The 22,775-nt window shown below is 39.7% G+C and overlaps 2 protein-coding genes across 6 annotated transcripts in view; one reads left to right on the top strand and one right to left on the bottom strand.

Annotated features, from left to right (window-relative positions):
- The window catches only part of CELSR2 (cadherin EGF LAG seven-pass G-type receptor 2), a 104,577-nt gene extending 101,898 nt beyond the window's left edge, over nt 1–2,679 (top strand). For 4 of the 5 annotated variants that reach the window (XM_087719881.1, XM_087719878.1, XM_087719880.1 and 1 more), the window contains exons 34-35: nt 1,483–1,726; nt 2,382–2,546. In XM_087719881.1, the coding sequence (XP_087576007.1) occupies nt 1,483–1,726; nt 2,382–2,409 (272 nt within the window). In that variant the 3' untranslated portion in view covers nt 2,410–2,546. Of the gene's footprint in view, nt 1–1,482; nt 1,727–2,381 lie in introns of all 5 variants that reach the window. The other variant, XM_087719879.1, reaches the window with a different exon arrangement.
- A 7,440-nt stretch (nt 2,680–10,119) lies between these two features.
- On the bottom strand, nt 10,120–20,921 carry PSRC1 (proline and serine rich coiled-coil 1). Its single transcript, XM_087719882.1, has 6 exons — nt 18,562–20,921; nt 15,729–16,314; nt 12,984–13,149; nt 12,230–12,382; nt 11,387–11,629; nt 10,120–10,202 (listed from the first exon to the last, which is right to left on the bottom strand). Exons 1-6 carry the CDS (start codon nt 18,657–18,659, stop codon nt 10,120–10,122), a joined length of 1,329 nt encoding a protein of 442 aa, XP_087576008.1. The 5' UTR covers nt 18,660–20,921.
- Nucleotides 20,922–22,775: the final 1,854 nt, after the last annotated feature.

Genomic DNA, 22,775 nt, shown 5'->3' with positions numbered 1-22,775 from the left:
AGCCATTTTCTCTTGAATTGCACTAAATACCAAGTTGCATTTTGCAATTGCTCTTATTATTCAGGAGTGAATTCAGCATCTTAAGTCTCTCAGACCAGATAAATATAGATTAGGTGTATGTGAATTGTGGGAATTAATAGAAATAATGTCTTGCCTCTCTGTATGATTGGAAGCAAACAAAAAATGTAAAAATGTTTTGCAAACAAGCATTTTCTCTGGTGTGACACAGTAGTACAGAATTTAGATTTATAGGACATGACCTTTTAGTAACCTTTTAATCAACGAATCTAATTGTGTGTCATTCTTTGGTATTCACCCTGGATGGACTAGAAATAAGATTGGGCCTATAGAAAATGCTGGGAACAGGCTGTTCCTCCATCATTTTAATGCCTATTGGAATCCTATACAGACAGCATAAGCAGTTAATAATGAAAGAAAAGAGCTCCATTACCAATATTAATATAAATATATTAAATTTAAGCATCATGGTAATTCATTTATAGAGCATAAACTGCAGTGCCTATTAAGAGATACAATATTGGTTATGATTAATTTTCCTGTTAATAAAACTAGCTCTCTTTGGGCAGAAATAATGTGTCATTGCAGTCTTTGGTGAGAAAGCTCCATAATACTAATTTATAAGAGTTTATATACATTATACAGATAAGCTGGCAATGGCAATTCTTGTAAAGTTAAAGACTGCACTGGAATGAACGTTCTCCAAATTACCAACATAGAAATGACACAAAAAAAATCTGATTTATTTTAAGATCTTGCTCCAGGTGGGCCTAAGACCATGGGATGTGATAATATGATGAAGAAGAAAAAAAAAACAAAAAACCCCAGATAGCCTTTAGTCATTAATTTCAAGACCATTTTAATTTACCAAGAGGATTGGATCCTGGTGCCTTTAAGGTTTGGAGATGAAAATGGACACAGCTCTGCGTTTTGTTTTTTACAAGTAGAACAGGGGTGCTTACATCTGGCCCACAGGGCAACCCTGGAAAGAATGAGGGACTGGCCCATGGTACCTCTGCCAACAAAAACAGGCTCCCAAGCTATGTTTCCAGCTGTGATGGCTCCTGCAACCCTCTGCCAGTGAAAATGGAGCTTGAGGGAGGTGGAGGAAGGTGCGTGTGGCCTTCCCAAACTACGTTTTCCTGGCAGAGAGGGTTACAGGAGGCCACCGTAGCCGGAAACAGAGCTCACTGGCAGAGCACTCGGGCCACCACAGGCGCCCCCGACATCAGTGACATTGAGCAGGCCACACCCACTCTACTACACCCACCCCAGCCCCCTGAGATCAAACCCAACCCTGATGCGGCCCTATAATGGAATTGAGTTTGACGCTCCTGAAGTAGAACATCATGGAGCCCACACCTCTATCCATAGAGACAAGTAGTCATATCCTCTGGCCTTGGTTTCCTGACTGTAGCAAGAAATGGTGTGTTTTTTGTTTGACTCTGAATCTTCTGCCCTCAGGCATTTTAAAGAAAAAATACCTGCCACCCATCAGTGAGAAGAGCAGCATCCAGCGCATCCATAACAAGCTCTCCAGCTGCCGCTCAGGGATGGTATCATTGCATGGTTCTTCGGGGAGCGATGGCAGCCGTGGGGGTGGGGTACCCCGACCCCGACAAACCCTACAGGAGCAGCTCAATGGCCTTACACCTATCACCATGAGTATAAAGACTGGCACAGTGGATGAGGACTCTTCAGGCTCCGAGTGAGTATGGCCGAGCCTTTTTCTTGCTCACCTGTCCTTGGTGGTTTGCATGTGACAACCTCCTGCCTCTGTGAAGCCTCTTGTCCACCCACCAGATCTGGTGCTTCCGATCTCTCAGGCTGATATTTTGTTATATTTCATAGTTGCCCCCACCTTTATTCCCAGGCTGTGCCTTTAAGAATAAGGTCTATCTACTTACAATTCCCTGGATTCCTCCTGTGTTATAAAAGTCATTTAATATTTCACTGACCTTGGGAGTTGTGGGAGGGATCCCATCCTTGAAGAATATATTCCTCTGGCTTTGGGCCCAGACTATAACCCCTTAGCTGGATGTAGCTCAGAATTTGAAAGGCAGGATGCAGCCATCTCCTTCTTAGGTGGGAAAGGGAGTTTTTAAAGCCCAGGGTTACCCTGTAGCTTTCCCAAGGGGCAGAGGAGCATGGTCAGAATTAAAGTCCCTGAGAAGTACTCAGCTGCTCCTGTGAGATGCTGTGGGATTCAGCCCACGTACCATCTTCAGTAATGTGATGGGGGAATGGGGGGATGCTATCCTGTTCTAACTTCCTCCTGAGCTCTCTTGCACTAACCCCCTTCTCCTCCTCCTCTCCTCCCTTCTCTGTTTCTTGTTCTCTCACCTCTCGCTTCAATCGCCCAGATTTCTGTTTTTTAATTTCCTCCATTAACACACAAGCCCCAGGGGGGGTGCTTTGCTCAAACCTGCTCATGACCACACTCATGTGTTTGTGTTCCCCCTGTCCTGTCTCGCTTTGTGTTTGATCACTGAGCAGGAGCGATGAAACCTCAATCTGATGTCGCATGCACCAGGCTCTCTCTGTCTCTCACACACGTTTGGCCAGTCTGGGAGCCAGGATTGCTCTCAAACCACAGCGAGGAATGTTGTCTCCGTCAGCCCGGCCTGGCCCAGGGAGCTGGACAGTGGTATGTAGTGCCAAATGAAAAGTGACCTGCCCCCCCACCCCCCGGGGGGGAACAGCGGGTTCCAGGAGGCGGACCTTGTCGAACAGATGCACTTTGGATCATTCTAAAATGGACTGAAAGAACATAAACTTAACCACCTCCACGTCTTCAGGGATTTTCATGCTTTGTTGCCCAGTCTGGAAGTGCTGCGTGTCTGGAATATATATATATTTTTCTTTGTCAAAATTGGTCTGGGGGAGCCTCAGCAGCCACCATGTGGACATGATGTATTACTGTGCAGATGTTTTCATTGAATATTTGACAATGGGGTGGAGCTAGGGGCCAGTGTGCTTGAAGATGGCTGCAACTAGGAGTCACCAAGAACTGTACGTTTTGACTCGAGTAACAAACCAGGATCAGCCTAGTTTTGGAGGGACACCATCCTGGGCTTCTCCTAGGATGGAGGGAAATAGCACCTTTTAAATGGAAGCTGTAGGGTGTAGCAGACCTGGCTGTGCAGAGGACGCGTGTGAGGCCTACATTCCGTAAGAACCACAGCTGGCTTTGCGTTGCATCTGGAGGCACAACCCAGAGCCTCCCTTTGCAGCATATGTGTGTCCACCAGCCATGGTCATGGTTTTTTTCTGATCCAGCAGCGTGCATCTAAACACACCTTCCAAGGTGCAATTGAAGCATACTTAATCCAGGGTGCACTTCAATCTCGGGTTCTCTGGCACGCACTGAAAAATGGGAATCTAACATCTTGGTTTTGCCATACTAAGCAATTATAGAATAGGAAAGAAATTAATCATCCAAATAGCTTTTCCAGAATGCTGTCCTGCAGGGTAGCACCAGTTCCACCAGTTGCACTTTTCTGGCTTAAGGAAAGGTTTTTTAAAAAAATGTTGAAAGAGTAGGCTTGTTCCAGACCTGCTAGCCATCTCCCCAGGATGTTCATCGCCATCACGCTGCCTACATTCATGGACTGTACAGTTGAGCGTGAGCTGTGGATCTTGCTCTTCTCTGGCAAGTTGCTTACTCCAGCCTTGGGTGCTTCAGATTGCAGTGGGATCAGGGACAGAGGACCAGCATGTCCACTGGCATCAATGGAAACGTTCCTCCTTGGATCACGGTTACTTTCAAACTGCTTTGTTTGACAGCCAATTCTCCAAGCTCAGCTCACCATTCCAGGAACTTGGCCCCATCGGAATGCTCCCAGGAGGCAGCCCATAAGGTGTTGAGCGCCACGGGCGTGGCCTGCTGAGCCATCAGTCCATGCTGCAATTATTTTCGTAGAAAATGACAAAAAGAAAAAAGTCCCGCCTCCTGCTCCTCCCAGCCAGTCAGCACGTGTCCCCCTGTTGCTACTGAACGCTGCCTTGATGTCTCCCAAAAGCGCCTGGCTCTCACGCCAACAGGTTGCTGCCTTTCTGCCTCAGAAGCCTTCATTTTTTCTACACTCAGCCAAGTCCTGATGCCTGCTCATAATGGGGATTTTCACGTTGGTCCTTTTGGAAAGTACTTTTTTTATAACGACATTCACCGGGAAAGAGACTTTTCTGCTAAGGGAGAGTGGGAAGAGGGGGACAGCTTGTGGAGGGTGAAGGCACTGTTACTTTGACCTGTTTTTATTTTTGTTTTTCATTTTACCATTGCTGAAGGATGTTCTAATTTAAGTAGCTGAAAAGCCCTTGAGGGGAAGGGTCATGCTTTATAGCAATGTTAAATCTTGTTAGCTGGGTGCAGAATCTGATGCGCTTTATTGACTTAGCCAAGGTTTGCACAATAAGGGGTTCATTGAGACTTGACTGTTGTCATGGCCTGGCTTGTCAAAGAAAGGAGTGCTGAAAATGAGGCTTTTCTTTTTCAACACCTCCAGTAATATTATCCATTACTGTTTAGCCTATTGTGGCCTCTGTACTTGCCAATTCCAAAACCTTTCTTGGAATGTTTTGACACATAGAATGTGATTCTCTGAAATCTGTATAAGGTCAACTTGGCATTGCAGTGGCATCTACAATGCTAAGTAGATCTATGACAACTCACCACAGGATAATTCGCCATGGCCAACTCGCCAAGGGACAATTCACTGCGCAACAAGAGTTACACTGATATCAAAGAAATGGTGGAATAGAATCATTAAAGAAAGGATGCCAAAGGAGGGACACAATGAAATGTGAATGACAAAAATTAAAATATTTTTTTAATTATTTTAAATAGTGACATTGAATTGTTGAACTATTCTGCAGCAAGTTGACCATGGCAAGTTGGCTGTGGTGAGTTGTCCCATTCCAGTAGGTCACAGGGGATGAAGACCAGCCTCTTCAGCGTATGATCTACTACTGTGTTATTTCCATTGAGTGTTTCTTCTGAACCATTTGACTTTAGCTGGTTAAGTGAAAGAAGACACAACCCCCCGCCTCCCGTCCAAAAAAAGTCTGTACAAAAGAAGAGCCATTTGTCCAAGCTTTACCTGGAGCCTGTATTGCTGTTGTGTTCAACACCATTTTGGTCAATTCCTGCTGCTCATACTGAAGCAAACTGTAGGCAGGAACCTTTGGCTTCCTAATATATGGCTTGTTGCAGTTATTGCAGCAAGGAGGAATATTTAAACCCAGAGGACTTCCCATGTTGCCCTGGAAGCATTTTCCCTCATGACTTGACTCATAGGTGAATGCAAAATGGTAAGTGATGCTTCCAAATGCAGGCAATGGGAAACACTTTTGGCTATCCCGTATCTATGATGGCTTTCCTCAGCCCTCTGCTATTCAGATGTGTCTGTGCTACAAGTCCCATTATCCAGAACCAGCATGATCCATTAGTCATGCAAATTAGAGTTTGTTGAATGTAGTCCAATGTATCTGAAAGGCATTGACTGGGGAAGGCCAACTTGAAATGCAAAGGTATTAGAGTAAGCAGATCAGAAGAAAAAGTCACTAGGCCTTTCAGATGTAACTAAGTTACAGCTCTAGGTATTCCCGACCCAGATGATAAAAGCTGGGAATTATTAGCTGCATTTGTGGAACTACACATGTCTTACTCCTGGACAAGGAGAGGCAAACCAAAAAGGTTCCTTTTCAAATTGCTACCTATTAAGGTAGAGGCTAGTTTATTCCTGAATATCCTTATTTTGTTTTGGTATGCCGAACAAAGGTTTGAAGGAAAGATCAATGACTACTCTACAGTGTCTTCCATAAAGCCCCATTCCTTCATAAAAACATGGCAATTATATTCTTCTCAAAGTAACATTGCATTATATTTATGTCAGGGCTCCATTAAGGCAGCTATCAAACAAATGAAGCCTTGGGATTTTTTCCTTATTGGAAACATCTTCACTTACCTAAATTTGGCATCTCTGAAACTATTCGAAGTATTAGATTTCTACCAGACAAAAGCACTGGTTACCTGCTCCATCATCCCAGTCCCAAGTACCTCTAAATGCTGAGTTTTTAGACTGTACGTCAAATGCACAAACTAGCCTACAATAACTTCCTATGCAAAATCTTTCTTATATGGCAAATCCATTAGTTGCAACAAACTTGAAAGCAGTGGTAGTAAAGGATTCAAACTAAGCTCTCTACAGCAGCAATGACTTCCAGAGAAAAGAGTTGATTCACCTATTCCTGTGCCAGGTGGGACGGAATTGGAGGGGAAAGGTGTGCCACTCCATTCATGACCAAGGAAGTGTTAAACCTTAACTGTATTAAAGACTGAGAAACTGTCTTGTATGGGGAGCTTGATGTGAAGAGTTCAGCTTCTGCTTCATCACTGCAGCCAATTAATTTTTAGTGTCCCTCTGCTGTCTATAAAGAGCTAATTAGCTGTTTTAACTGTGGAAAGGATGTATTTGACATGTCTGCTTTTTAATTTATTATTTTTAAAAGATGTATATGCATATATTTACAACTGAGCACACCTTTCATTTCCTAGGCAATAAATCGCCACCACCATTGTCCAGATCTAAACATGTGCCATTTAGGTTCAAGGTTCTTGTCTTCTAGTAAGTACACTGATCCAATCCATTCTTTTCCTCTTCACTAGCTAGTAAAGTCATTTCCAGCAGAACTCAGCTACAGTCATGTACAGTTGTTTCCATAGTCTTGAGTAGCTGTGATGCATGCAGAAATTCAAGAAATAAATGCTTTCATGTCACAGCCTCATCTACTGAATTGGAAATGGTAGTCTTTGAATTTCTGCTTGACAAGCAGCTGTTGAAGTTGGTGGAATATGGCCAAGGAAACAAACCATACTTTTCCTTAAAAAGCCCAGTTTGGTGAGAGAGGAAAGCACAGGAAGAGTTCTGATGACTTAAATTTTTTGTGAGGAACAAACTGCTTTCTTAATACTTGGTGGGTTACAGGCTTTTCCTTTGGCTTAGATATCTCAAGTGTATAGGGAAGGTTCTTAATGTAAATATAACAGAGTTCACCCCTTTTCCTAAATAATAAAACCATAGTTCTGTGTAGGTGGCTCCATTTCAGTGCTTTGTCTACCTTTACTAGAAAATTGAGTAGGGAAAGGGAAGACCAAGAACCTGAGTCCAATAGAAAGAGTTGAAGCTATGAAGTTGAAGGTTCCTTGCTACTGGGCAGAGGCATTGTGAAGGAGAATCTAGATTTCTTCTCTTCCAAATATGTAGAGAAATGACCTCCAGTTCTTCTGATAATGATTAATCGATTATCAGATACCCTTAGTCTTTGCAGAAACATGATGGTTCACTGCAGGTTTTGTAATTCATTCAACTTTTGTCTGCTGTGCTGAACAAATGTGCATGGTCTATCTCTCTGGAGACATTACATTAACAGTATCAAAATGGCACCTAAGTCAAGCTTCTATTACTGAAAAGGAATTCCAGTATTGGTTCCCTTATCCCTGAATGAGCACTGATCACCAAGAGGTAGTAATAGAATTACTCGAGGAGTCGGTTTTGCTACAAGTCGTTATACATATGTGTGTTTTTATTAGAAAAGCTTTTTTTCAGAAATTAGAAAATATTAATACAACATACATGAATATAATGGCAGAATTGATACTGCATTTTGTCACAGCCTTTGTTCCTTCAATCTTGTGCAAGACGTAAGGATTCACTTCACTGTTGCAACTCCTTAAAGCTGCAAAGGATTCATCTTCCATCCCTCAGGATCTGCTGGAGGAAGAAATTTCCCTATATCCAGGAATCACTCCACAGTCTTTGAACAGAGTCCTGTCACTAGAGTGTCTTGAAATCAAGAGTATTGCGGTGCTTAACATATTTTTACATCATTTCTGCAGAGATTGTTTAAATAGTCTCAACTTCCTTCACTTGAAGATTTATTGTACAACAGGAAAGCACCATTTAATTTAGAAGAAAGAGCCTTTTTTTGATCAAGGCATTTTTCTCTGGGTTAGATTGTTGCAAATTTGCTTAAGTAGATGGATGATGAAGGCAGGCAGGTAGATCTGGTCAAAACTGTGATGCTAAGAATTCCACTGCACCAGCTTAGAAGTATTATTTTGTCTTTATATAGGTCTGAATAGTATGAAACTGGCTCGCAAGCACACATATTTTCAGTACTGTGTACTGCTTTTCCATCATCTAAGCCACAAATGCCCTAAGAATAATCAAGATGGTATAAAATTGCTATTTTATGAATGTGATTTGTGTTTTGGGGTAAATCTTTATCAACTCCATAACAAGAGTTGATTTTTTAAACCTCTGTTTAGGTTTCTGTCTCTTATGCAACTATTAATAACATGGGAAATCTGTGGACAAAGAATATTACCACTGACCATCCTCAGTTTAATAAAAAGAGCAGGTATGGAATAAGAATGAGAAGATAAAAGGATTTGGAATGAGAGTTGTGTAGTCTTTCACATAACAAGAATCAAAAGCTTTCTTACTTTTGAATAAGTTTAACTGAAAGAAACAAATCCTTCATATATAACAACTGAAAGTGTACGTTAGTATTTACTTTTACAATAATATCAAAATGATCAACAGTGCATATATTATTCGGGGTTACATAATGCTGTTTTCAGCTCAATGCTGTATAGTGGTTGGCGTATCTTATAAGAGACTAAATGTTCCACTGGGCTCCAGTAAGGCTGTTTTTATCTAATAAAGTTTTAAGTTAAACCAACCATCCAAAAGTGGGAAGTCTCTGCTGCTGAGCTGAAGTTCTCCCTTTCGGCAACGGCTCAGCAAAATTCCATAGGCTGCAGCTCAAGACTTCTAACCCACACAAGTTCCATTTATAAATCTAAGGAATGTAATGATAGGATAAGGACTGGTAGTCCCTGCTTCCTTACTCCAGGATCCTCAAACCACAAACCCAGAGTGTGATAACATTAGAGGAGATGCACAGCGCAAGCTTTTAAAGTTCTCTTGAAAGAAGGAATTCCAGGAGTTCCTATGAGACCAAAGCAGCTTTATCTTCAAAAGAAAGGCACCATCCGAGATTATTGCTTTTTTTCTGGCTTTTTCCCAAGATTATAGTGATTGCTGGTGGTATTATCTTAAAGGACAGATGGAGTAGACAGTTAGGACAGGTCTACAAACGCTTGAAATCAGTACGCACGTAATATTGATTTGTACAGGTAGTCCTCGATTCGTGACCACATTTGAACCCAACGTTTCTGTTGCTGAGACATTCGTTAAGTGAATTTTGCCCCATTTTACGACCTTTCATGCCACGGTTGTTAAGTGGATCACTGAAGTTGTTAAATTAGAGACATGGTTGTTAAGTGAATCTAGCTTCCCCATTGACTTTGAAGATCGCAAAAGGGGATCATGTGATTCCAAAGACATTGCAACCGTCATAAATATGTGCCAGTTGCCAAGCATCTAAATTTTGAACATGTGACCACAGGGGGGGGGGATTTTGCAACAGTCGTAAGTGTGAAAAATGGTCATTCACTTTTTTCAGTGCCGTTGTAACTTTGAATGGTCACTAAAGGAACAATTGTGAGTCGAGGACTACCTGTGTTGTACTTTTTGCATATACCTTAAATCTATTCCGTTATTTAGACCAATCAATAATGTACTTTTTTAAATCTGAGGATTGGGATTTTGTTTCTGTAAACAATGTGGATAGTTTTGGGGCTGCTAGTCATTGGATCCACACAAGTTTAGTATCCAGATCATTCAATCAATGAGCACTGCAGATAATCTCCCACTAATACGTGGGTTGCAGAGGTAGTATTTAGCTGGTTCTCTCCAGTTCAGGCGAACCAGTAGCGGTGGCTGCAGGAGACTCCGCCCACTCGCCCTGACAGTGCGTGAACACTGCGTGTGCAGAAAGCGGTGTGCATGTGCAGACACGGCGCATGTGCTCACATTTGCAAACTGGTAGGGAAGGTAAATGAATCCCACCGCTGGTGGGTTGACTTTCTCCCCACAAACTGTCTTAGAGACTCAATGTTTTTCCATTGACACTGGTGAGGTAGGACACTTACATGGTGAGGTAGGGCACTTCAAATCCCAGGGATCCATCCCCTCATTTTGAATTGCTAGAAGTCTTTGGCAGTCTCAGCCTGCTGTTCTGAAAAGTGCCCAGAGGGATTGACTTCTGACATGCAGCTGTAGAGGGAGATAGATGATAGATAGATGATAGATAGATAGATAGATAGATAGATAGATAGATAGATAGATAGATAGATAGATAGGAGAAGTAAATGTGTTTAATTCATTATTTTATAATTCTAATACAGAGTAAGCTTATGTTCCCCAAAAGGTCAGACAATTCTTGAATGGAAACTGAGCAGAGAAAATCAAATCAACCAAAACTCTAATCCTGTGTTATTCTTATATGGCAAATCCGATATAGGATTAACCTTCCTCTCTACATATTGAGCAGTGTCGTCAACAAAAATCTGGCAGGTTACGTTCCAGATTTATGATCAAGTCTATTTCGTCCACAAGTCAAAACAAGGGCAGGTATGCCACATGCTGTAAATGATCTTCTTCCAAATTCAAGGACTTTCTAGGTTGGAATTGCAAACGCTTTTTCTATGCATCTGTTTAACACAGGTTTGTCCTGGCATCCAGAGTATAGAAATTGTACATAGATCATGCTAATTTTCTCTCTATTCCTATTTTAGTGTACGTGCTGCTAAAGGAAACACTAAGTGAATAACCTATAAACCAGGTTATGTAGTCCGTTATCCGGCACGGATACAAACATATTTCATGGCATTTCAAGATGTTAAAGAATTGTGGCAATGAGGAATGATGTAATGATTATAACTCATTGCTCCTATTATGGTATTTTGGTTTCACAGGTAGTCCTCAACTTACAACCCTAACTGAACCCCAATGTCTTTGCTTGTCAGAAGCTCTCTGGGAAGGTTAAGAATGGCGATCACATAATCCCGGGACAGTGCAATTATAATAAATACATGCCAATTTGTCAAGCATCCAAATTTTGATCACATGACTATGAGGATGCTGTAATGGTCGTAAGTGTGAAAAACAGACACAAGTCACTGTTTTCAGTGCCATTGTAACTTCTGTCATTAAATGAAGGGTTATAAATTGAGGACTACCTGTACTATCTAAACAAGACCCAGATGGGCTTATTTCATATTATGTGTAGATTAAAAACTTGTTTCTCACTCAAGAAGGCAATCTGAGGTCAACACATGCCTACCATTTTAATAGTTGAAATGACACTGAGAACAATCTTATCTCCGTGTAGTTTTTCTAACAATAACTTTTCAACAGAATTGCAAAACTCTTTAGTGTGTCCCTGTGTATTCACTCACCTTTCTTCCCAACCCCAGCGATTGGTTTAGTGGATCTCTGTCCACCAGATGTTTCTGAACTCACTGGTTTAATCTGGCTGGATTTCCCAGGAACTGTAAATCTGCCTGAAACAGAAGCAGCATGATTGGTTGGCATTGGGAGTTGGCTTGGAGTGTGTCTTGTTTGAATCTCACCAGAACCACCACGAGGCTTGGAGGTGGCTTGTCTTTTGGGGCCGTTGCTTCCCATAGTTTTCACTTGACCTGGGATGAAAGAAAAAAAATGATTTAATGATAAATCAGCAAAATGTTTCTAGACATAGTGACTGGATCCTACTTAATTCTTTAAATGTAAAAAGGTGTGTTGTGTATAAGGGCCAAGATACATTGTTTATATGGATTTTCAAGAGTACTTTACTTAAGACCCTGTCCTATGTCCACTCAGCAGTCACAAAGCAAGGGATGGAGCAAGAAACAAAGGCAACTCACAGTGAAAGGGGAAACTGTGTGAGCTCTAAAGATTTGAATTCATACTGATACCAGTTCGCTTATCAGCTAGAGAATCAGGCATTAATGATGGGTCAATAATATGTGGCACGTAGATAACACTTGAGTCTTCAATCTAGTAAAGACCCAGACTGAACAGCTAAAAAAACTTGTTTATAAACTAGTTTATCTCTTGTTGCCACATAGCAAATTGTGGATTCTAATCCACTTTCGGCATAAAGTCAGCTGAGTGACCTTGCGCCAGTCACTCAATCCTAGGAAGCAGAAAATGGCAAACCATTTGTGAAATCTTGCCAAGACTTTCGTGACACCCGATCAAGGGATAAGGCAAAATACAAGTAATTTCCTTTAACTTACTTGCATTTGTCTTCTGGAGGGGTGCCATCTTTTCTGGAGCAACTGGAGGTTTTTTCATAGGGCTGGTTCGCTGGAGACACATCTGAGGATTTGGCTTTCTTTTCACTTGTGCAGCAAGCACTGTCCCTTGTTTAGAGGAAGCCTGCAAATATATCCACAGTGAGATTCCAGAGGAAAGCATATTGTGTTATGCTATCACAAAGATGGCTGGTGCTCCATAAGATTCAGAACAGGGGTGGATTCCAGCAGTTGCAACTGCTGGTTCGCTCTTGGCCGTGCCGCATGTGTGCTGCGTGCACATGCACAATACAATAAAAATTGCTCTGCGCATGCACAGAAGCAAAAAACAAGAGGGCGGTGCCTATGGTGCCACCCGGAGAACCGGTTTGGGGCTGTGGCAGACCTGGGTAGCTGCCGGTTCCAGCTACTCAGGCCACTAAACCCACCACTGATTCAGAAGCTTTTCTGTTGTGCATGAAAAGCAAACATGGTCCTACATGCACACACATCCTTCTATGGAGGAATATACATGAAGGCTAATTATACAACTTACCTGCATGCTTTTTGAGATGTTTATAGCCTTATCTTGCATTGATACAAAAAAAGATAGGCTAAGTACCCTTTCAGCCTGGAGAACCATGCAAAAGTTAGTCACTATGCATACAGCTTCTATGCAGTGGTGTATATTTTTAACTATATGCCCAGTTTTCTCTTCTACCCCCCCCCCCTCCCAGCAGCTCTTCTGTTGAAAATACCTGTGGGCCTTGATCAGGATTATTTTTAGCAGAAGCTTCTGTCTTCCTCTGCATTTTCCTTTTGCTGGTTTGAGGGAGAGGTTTCACATACAGCAATGGCTGCTGGCCTTTGGTGGTAGTGGGGAGGACGAGTCGTTTCTCTGTCCCGTTGTTCCTGATGGTTGCCTGATGCTTAAAGCAGAAATAAAACAGCTGCAGTTTTTGAACAGAATTACTATTCTGTAGAAAATTAGCTAAAACTTTTTACACAGATTTTCTATGGGGAAAAAAAAAGTCCAAGACATGGAGGTACATATCCCATTCGAAGAAGTGTGGTCCTCAAAGCAGAGTATCAGTTTTTAAAAGGCAAAAAAATCAGTAAACATATGACTAAGTTAAAAACAAATGGGCAGATTACACAGAACCAAAAAGTACATAAACTTAAGGGAACAAAGTTTTAAGTGGTTGTCTAAACATGTTTATCAGAACGTATTTTTTTTCCAAATGGACTACGCACATAACTTTCTTCTACAACTGTGTTGTAATGTAGAAGGTGGATATAAAAATAAGAAACATTTGATGGTCAAGAACTGTATTTCAAATTTAGAAGAGGGAAGCTGAGATATATACGGGTGAAGCAATGATATGCTGTGGGCAAGGCCATATACTAGTAGAGCCAACTTTTGCATTCCTACCCATTCTCAAGATAGCACTAGCACTTAGACTTATATACCACTTCATAGTGCTTTTACAGCTCTCTTTAAGTGGTTTACAGAGTCAGCCTATTGTCCCCAACAAGCTGGTCCTCATTTTATCCAGCTCAGAAGGATGGAAGGCTGAGTCAACCTTGAGCCGGTGAGAATCGAACTACCGAACTGCAGCTAGCAGTCAGCTGAAGTAGCTTGCAGTACTGCACTCTAGCCACTGCGCCACCTCGGCTCTAATGGCAGGCAAATAGTTGTCGTTGTTGTTGTTTTGTTTGTTTGTTTAACATATTATACCTGTTTTAGGACATTAAATTTTCTGTTTGTATTCTGCCCTGAAATGGTGAAAATCGTAGCAAGCTGTTTGATAAAATAAAAGGGACTACAAAAGCCACAAAATTAACTACTTGGGGAATGCAATTTAGCTACTCCTGCCATTAGCATTCCTAACAACTTTCATACAAATCTAAAGTTGACTGGCACAGATTCTGCGCAAAAACCTAAGGTTTTGAAAGAGTAGGCATCTTTGCCCATCTCTCCTTTTACTATATATTTAATGCAAAGTGAAACAAGTATCTTTCTTAAATGTATATAACTTTCTCAAAAATTGAAGGATTTTGACTGTAATGTAAACATCAGCATTTCCAGAATCCATGATCATGACTGTATATGTACTATACTAGATTTTACACACAGAGATACATTCTTGTTTAAGAGCATTAACTATTATTCTTTATGCATTTTGATCTGCTCCAGAAGATGCTTCTAAAATAGTAGGGCTTCTTGTGATTTCTGAAGCATAAGACAACTGTGGCAATGTAAACTCAAATATAATGTATATTTTGGTAAGGCCACATTTGGAATATTGCATTTGGTCACCATGATATTAAAATAGGTAAAGACTCTGGAAAGAGTACAGAGAAGAGTAACAAAGATGATTAGGGGACCGGAAGCTATACATATGAAGAACGGTTATAGGAATTAGATATGTCTAATTTAATGAAAAGAAGGACTGCTATGATAGCAGCATTCCAATATGTGAGGGACTGCCTCAGAGAGGTCAACCTATTCTCCAAAGCACCTGAAGGTAAAACAAGAAGCTTGTTCTGGATGCTCCATCCCTGTTCTTGAATGGAAACTGATCAAAGAGAGAAGCATCCTAAAAATAAGGAGAAATTTCCTGACAGAACAATTAATCAGTGGAATGTCTTGCCTTGGGGATGCTCCATCACTTAAGGTTTTAAAGAAGAAATTGGACAACCATTAGTCTGAAATGGTATAGAGTGTCCTGTTTGAGCAGGCAGGTGGACTCGAAGACCTCCAAGGTCCATTTTAACTCTGTTATTCTGTTATTCAAATAAGAAGGTGCTGGGTAGAGAAAGAAGTTATCAGGATGGGAATTTTCTTTCATAATACTGAATTTGCAGATTCAATTTCGCAAAATGGAAATGATTAGAGCTAAATTGTCTTCTACAGGGCTAGTGAATAGATTACCACAAAAAGTACTTGGAGATTTTGGTAAAGAAATGCTACATATTGTCACAATCCATGTAATGAACTATTGCATCATCTTTGTTATATGGTAATAGGAAGATAATGCTAATAAGCACCATGCAGAGCTACTTAAAAGGATCTTTGTGTAACTACTGCAACATGGGAAAAAGATTCAGCAACTGTACCATCTCAGTTTAAAAAAACTAAAAAGAAACAAATCCCTTAGTTCTTTAGCTCTAGCAGTCCAGAAATTTAGGGGTGGAGATGGGGGATTACACAGCAATTAGATTAAAAAAAGAAGCTATCATATGTGCAATATGTCTGGACAAAATATCTACAAACATTTTTAGTTAGCGAACCTAACATTGCTATCTTTACAATTCTAAGAAGTCTAGGAGGTCAATTGCTGAGGTTTTGAGAGATGTAATTCTTAATAGTGTTGAATGGCTGACTAAGTATAATAAAGCACAAGCTTAGGAAGAAATCAGAATCAAAACCAATGGTTTCCTAAGCACAAACTTCACAATCTACATGCCTTATTGATGAGCTTCTGTCCGGCCACCATACCTTTTTATTGCTGGATGTCATTGTCATCAAGGCCTTGGGTTCAGAGAGCTTAGCTTGGGGAACATCAGTGCTGCAAACATAAGATGTATTTTGATGTCTTCTGGCACTAGGCAAGTCCACCAGGCGGGAAGAAGGAATTTTACCTTCGGAAAATGGAGCTTTGGGGGAACCTTGAGCCAAGCAGGTAACTGGTTCCACTATTGGGAGCAGAGGTTTCAAAGGGCTGTTCTTTACATTGAAAGTCTTTCTCCGGGACTTCTGGGGATCCTCAGTCTCTGCACACAAAAACCTGATTGGGGGTAGAAGCTCATGTTCTAGAACTGTCTCAAGCTTTGTTTCAGAACTGATCTTCTTTTCCAGAAGCTGACATTTCTCAAGCTGCATAGCCAGCTGGTTAGCTTCTTTCATGACCTCCTCCAGCTTCATTGGAGTCAGAGGACTCAACTGGGAAGTTGATTCTTTGGTCCTTCCACCATTCTCCTCCAACAAGATGTTCAAATCAACTGCTTGTGCCACGCTCTTGTCACTGACTTCAAGGGGACAAGTTACAGACTCTCCCTCTTCTTGTCTATAGCAGCAGTAAGTGCTGAGAGAGAGAAAAAAAATGAAACACATTTACACATTCAAGGAAACAGCCATGTAATTCAAAATAAAGGTTCATATTTTTATTATTGTAGACTTACTATGAGAGCCATGTAAATATTGTAAAAAAAAAAAGAATATAAGGTCACCTAAGAAAGTAGCTCCCACCTGGCCGGATTTCAAAGTATTTGGCTTTTGTACAAAACCAGAATAAAGCTTCTCACTATTAGCATTTTCAACTGTTTTTATTTAAAAATACATTGGAAATATATTAGGGATTATATACATCATCTTTTAATTTAAGGAATGGACAACAAATTAGAATCATTTGTGTATATTTTCACTTTTTCTCAAGTAATTTATTTGATCCGCTAAGATCTTCATTTGTGCACCCTTGAGCAAAATCTCTGCACAGCTTTTCATTTTTACTCTCCGGGCAGGACGGGGCGTGTTAGTAGCTTCAGTGATCCTGACAGCATGATCATGAACTTCAGGAGGATCTCCTTGCTGATAAGATCAGAAGAATGAGGAATAAAGTAAGGCTGATTCAGTAGGAATGAAGGCAAGTAAAACTTGTTATTTAGGGAAGGAACTCCAAAACGAATGCCAGAAGACAGCAAGCCACTTCTTTATTGTTGCCAAGGAAGCTTCATAGACATGGCTGTAACATTTAGATAGAATTGATTCTAGATTACAAGAAGAACAGATTAGAAGACATTTCTCTTGTAACTGAGAAAAAAAACCATTAATAGGTCCGGAGTAGATAACGTGGCTTTATCAATGCTACAAGTAAGCCTGATCACTGACAGTGGTATTCTCATTTTATAAGGATAGACTAAGTTGGAACATGGAATGTAAAGTACAAAGGATCCAAAGGAAATCTGACATTTTCAAAGTAGGAACGAAATGTACTAAACTGCATGTTTTAGGAATAACTCAACTTAGTAGATACGCTAAGTGAATTAGAATTGGTCTCTTTAATTACAATATATTATATATTATGGACATGAGGCTATGCAAAAGAATGAAGCATCATTGATCAGTGCTTACCTATAACATGATAAATGACAAGATAATGTATTTCAGAATTAGGAGGGCATATAGTGGACATCAATGCCAAGAAAGGTATGCACCAATTATAGACACATTGATGGAAGGCATTGACAACTTCTATGGTAAATTGAAAAAGGATGATTGAAATGTAAAATGTGGAGAAATGGAGAAAACTGGAATTACTGGAAGATTTGGACCAAGTAAATGCAACAATGCAGGAGATGTTAAGAGTTTTATGAAGAAACATCTGTCTTCATTATCAACATTTGTTTCAAGCAATGTAAAGGCAGATCACATCTGGACATCACTGAACGGACAACATCCAAATCAAATCTTTCATAATAAAATTCAGAAAATGGAGATATACACTCTAATTCACCAGGGCATTTTCAGGTACAGTTTGTAGAACCCACTGATTTGACCTAGAGAATATACAGTAAGAATATAAGACAATTGAGGAACAAATTTAGTATATTTAATTTAGTGGGGGGAAAAGATCTCATAAAAAAGTGAAAAATATTAAGATGACAAACCACAAATCCTGAATTCACAGGTAGAATCAAAGAAATGAAGGAGATTGATAGTTTTGTCTTTTGACAGGCATGGAGGGTGTTTAACATGAGTTAACAAAAATACAGTAATCTTAGCAATGAAAACAATGACAAATTTAGACAAGATGTGAAAATTAAAGATATTTTCTGTGACAAGAGTTAAGACAATCCCCTCCCCAAGTGATAACATACAGATATGGAAGTTAGATATTGTAATAGATCAAGAGAAAGGATTTGATAGAGTAGTGCCACCTACTCTAAAAAAACAACTGGACAAAATAAAGACTCCTTTAAAATTCTGATCACCAATTAGAAACTCATATATTACATAGACAAATTTGAATATGTATTGCAAATGGATGATGACATAGAAAAAACTATTGTGCATGAGAAGATTAATGGAAATAGAAGAATGGAAAGGTAATGGAAAAATTGAATGAGCAGGATCAAGGAAATTATTGGAATATCCTTAGAAGTTATCAGTTGATCCGGGTCGAGTTCATGGCCCCTAAAGTAACTAATCCCATGTTTAATTTAAAAAAACCAACACAGTGGTTGTGAAGATACTTGCTTATCATCTTCACACATTTGCCATTTACTCATGTGATAGTTTCTATGAATTGTCAGTAATGATTTATCAGTCTTACCAATCCAATGGAGAAAATGGATCAAAATCTAGTGTCTCATCAATAATAAATTTTATATCTGAAAAATAAGAAATCATAATCATTGGAAGTATAAACATAGATATTTAACCTTTATCATCACCACAAATATTACCTAGGCCTCTTAACAGTTCTAAGCAAGGAGAGAGCAAGAGATTATTTGTACTTGGGAAGAATATTCTCAAGAAAAAGCTACTTAAAGTCCTTATAAACTCCATGGAAACAAAAGATATCAATTCTTGTACCCCGAAACACATGGAAAATTAGTGGCAAAACAGAGTTAAGGTCATCTTTCTATTCATTATTCTGCTACTAATAACTTTAATATGTTCTGAGAATCATACATGTTATGGAGAAACCTGACCAAGACAATTATGTATAGTTAGGTATATTTACACCAAATGAAATCTACCTGAATAAACTTATAATTCTTCATAATATCATGCAGAAAGCTTCACACCAAGTATTACGGTGTTAAAAAGTTTCTACACCATCCTGAAAGGGGACTTTTACAAGGAAGACTGATGTTATAAAATTTTAGCAACAAGTTGTAATGCTTCTAGTCCAAATGACTTTGGATATGGTGTGGAACAATTTCATGCATATATTTAAATGCATAAACACTGACTTTCTGTACTCACCCTTTGATGACTCCATGCTTTCTAGCAATCATCTCAGGATACTACTAAATAACTGAAGTGGGAAGATAACAGTTAAATACATCTTGAATGTTAAGGGACATGTGTTCTGCTATTTTTACATATTAGAAAAATAACTCGATCGGAACGTAGAAAGCTGTTATCTTCAGATTACTGTCATTGACATTCCAGGTTTTCAGACAAACAGTTTTTATATGAAAGTTTAATCCTGGTTTGATCATACAAAACCATCTTGTTTACTAATTTAATAGCAACTTTAAACCTACTATTTTATTTTAAAAAATTGAAATCCATAAAATAATGTATGTGTGTTAATTATACAATAGTTGTTATTGATAACATTATATTCTGCAAAGTTGGATTTTGGAAAAGGCCAACTGAACAAATGCTACAGAAGTTACAGAAATCTCACTAACAGCAGATTTTAAAAAGCTGCTTGGTGAAATATGGTGAAAAAAACTGTGGATGAGAAAAAATACATACAAAAGAGTGCTTTACAAAGTTAGAATTAAAAATACTCTATAATTTGAATATAAAAACCACAATGACTAGGAATATAATCAGAGAGAGCAAGAACCAGTTTAGATTAGCAATTGCAGAGATATTTGAATGAAAGAGTTTTAGAATTGGGTATGAAATGCTCTGGGATGAAACTGAAGTGAAGTAATACTGAAAGGTATATTTTAGAGATCTGTTTGGGCATGATAGAAACACGTGAAGTAAATGCTGTAAATGTTAGTAGTCCAGAGGTAAAGGTAAAGGTTCCCCTCACACCTATGTGCTAGTCATTCCCAACTCTAGGGGGCGGTGCTCATCTCCATTTCAAAGCCAAAGAGCCAGTGCTGTCAGAAGACCTCTCCGTGGTCATGTGGCCGGCATGACTAAATGGTCATGTGGATGGAACATTGTTACCTTCCCACCAAAGGGATTCTATTTTTCTACTTGCATTTTTACATGCTTTCGAACTGCTAGGTTGGCAGAAGCTGGGACAAGTAATGGGAGCTCATTCATTATGCGGCACTAGGGATTCAAACTGCTGAACTGCTGATCTATCTGATCGACAAGCTCAGCATCTTAGCCACTGAGCCACTGCGTCCCCTAGTAGTCCCTCCCCCCAAAATAGACAAAAATAAATACTATAAGAATGTTGAAAAATGTAGAAAAGTTAAACTATGGACGTGATTTGCTTATGAAGTAACTGTTACTTGTTACTTACTACTTGTTCATTTGTACGCAAAAGACCTGCATCTGTGCCTATCTTTGAAAGAATGAAAGTGAAAGGTAGTAAGAGTGAGTTTAGTTTATTAAGTATCCCTGGGAAAGTGTTTGGCAGAATTTTCCTTGAAAGGATAGAAGTTATTATGTCAGGATGAGGAATCTGAGAAATGCAGGGCAGCTTTACACAAGGCAGGGGTTGACCAGATTAGATCTTACTTTTCAGCAATTCACTGAGAAATGTATGAGTGTGACAAAGATGATTTATTGTAGAGTTTTTAATGTGTAAGTACACAATGAAGCAAATTGCCTAGAACAGTGGATCATATTTTGTGGAAATGGAATTGAAAGATGGTTGCTGAATGTGTTCAGAGTGACACGTGGAAATAAAATGTGCATGAGAATGAACAGAATACTTAGCAAATTGTTCCCTAATGAGCAGATAATAAGTTCCTTTTGGTTATTTAATGTACTTGAATATATGTATAATACTTGTGACAATATTAGAGGCAGATTGATTATGAATAGAAATGGCTGTGTATTTTTGTATGTAGCTCCTGTGTTATTGATTAAAAACACCAATGATTTTCAGCAAATATTAAATGAATTGTACGAAATATACTGGAGTGATTCTGTGATATAATGAAGACTGAACTACAGACAAAATATATGCAGTAAGGGAAAAGCAAGTGAGTAAGTGGAAGAGAAGTCCAAGAGGTTGGATGGAATAGATGAACTCCTCAAAAAAAAAAAAAAAAAGAGGGGAGAAATTTAAGAACAAAAAGCACTGCATAGGCAAGAACATTTGCAGGGATAGAAGTGTGGAGAATAAAATGGTGTTGATAAACTAATTTAGTTACAGTATCTTTTACTTTCTCTCTTGCCTTTTTTCTTTTTTTGCTTACTAGTTCTTATTCTGTACTTTGAATGGGCATTTAGGGATGGATGTGGTTACATTAAATGTTAGAAACTTCCTGCTCTTAAAATTGTTACAAATTGCAGAACTGTTTCATTACATTATTAACACAGTATCTAACAAATGCAGGCAGAAAGTGGGACCAAAGAACTTGAATCAAAAGACTTTGGAATGCTGTGCTTACAAGTGTTGCAACTTCTGCAAAATTATGCAGCTTTTCTCCTCAATTTAGGGATAAGAATCAACGTTCCTTACTCTTGACTATTCAAAAGAACACTGACAATAACGATGTTGCCACCTCGAAGCACCTTTTGTGAACTCAGGAGAACCAGTGAGCTTCCAAACAGCGTAGCCCTGGCCACAGTTTATTTCAGGCAAGAATGAAACCATCCATATCACCAACTGGTGGCCAGTGGACCACTGGTGCTTCTTGAGAAAATTTTGGTGGTCCACAGAAAAATTATTTGCATGTTTTATATTGCACTAAATATTATTTATCGTTTTAAAAATTCATATTAGTGGTCCACAGGATATAAGATTATGAATTTAGTGGTCCCTGAAGGTTGGATCTATATGCATGTCCGTTTGATTTGTTATGCTTTTTCGTGTATCCCAAGATTGGGAGTGAAGTCCTTTGAGTCTGACCATCCTCTGACTGGCTAAGTAAATTGCAGTTATTCTGAATAATATGCATATACTTCTTAGAAGAAACGGAGACCTCCTATGCCTTACCCGATAAAAAGAAAACAGCTTACAAGAATCAAGGGCAACTCTAACAGGGAGGAAGGCAGCAGGACGCAGTTTTACTTTGCTCGGAGGAAAATCTCACTCTGCTCAGGGAAGGAAGGCTCTCTGTCTGTCTGTCTGTCTGTCTCTGTGTGTGTGTGTGTGTGTGTGTGTGTGTGTGTGTGTGTGTGAGAGAGAGAGAGAGAGAGAGATTCCCTGATATGTTCAGCATTACAACTTTTAGCTCCTGAGTAAAAGAGCTAAAGACGGGTGTTTCATTTGCAAACAAAAGCAAGGTGCAAATAGAGCCTCCATTCAATGTTTTAGACGCGCCCATTTGGTTCTTAACCACACCTAAATCCTACGAAGTGCGGCTTCATTTTGCCCCTTTCGTGCGAAAAATCTATCCATCCCTCCATGCAACATGCAATCCATCCCCGCCTCCAGCGTTACCATCTCCCCCACTCTCTCACCGCAAAGCTCCTCCGCTGCTACAAAGAGGCAAAAAAGGAGAAGCAAATTCGAATTTCCCCCTTTTGACTTCGTCACAATAAGAGTTCGGCATTCCTTTATAGCGATTGGCCCAAGGCACGCGGACTCCCAATCAGTAACGCCCCCTTTTCGGCGTTCTCTTGCGAGGGGAAGACGTAGTCGGTGACACCGGAAGTGTGGCGCGGGAA

The sequence above is a fragment of the Thamnophis sirtalis genome, unplaced genomic scaffold (genome assembly GCF_051295495.1).
Source record: "Thamnophis sirtalis isolate CommonGarterSnake01/CBP01778 unplaced genomic scaffold, rThaSir2_p1.2 scaffold_7, whole genome shotgun sequence".
Classification (NCBI taxonomy): domain Eukaryota; kingdom Metazoa; phylum Chordata; class Lepidosauria; order Squamata; family Natricidae; genus Thamnophis; species Thamnophis sirtalis.
This window is presented reverse-complemented; position numbering and strand designations above follow the sequence as displayed.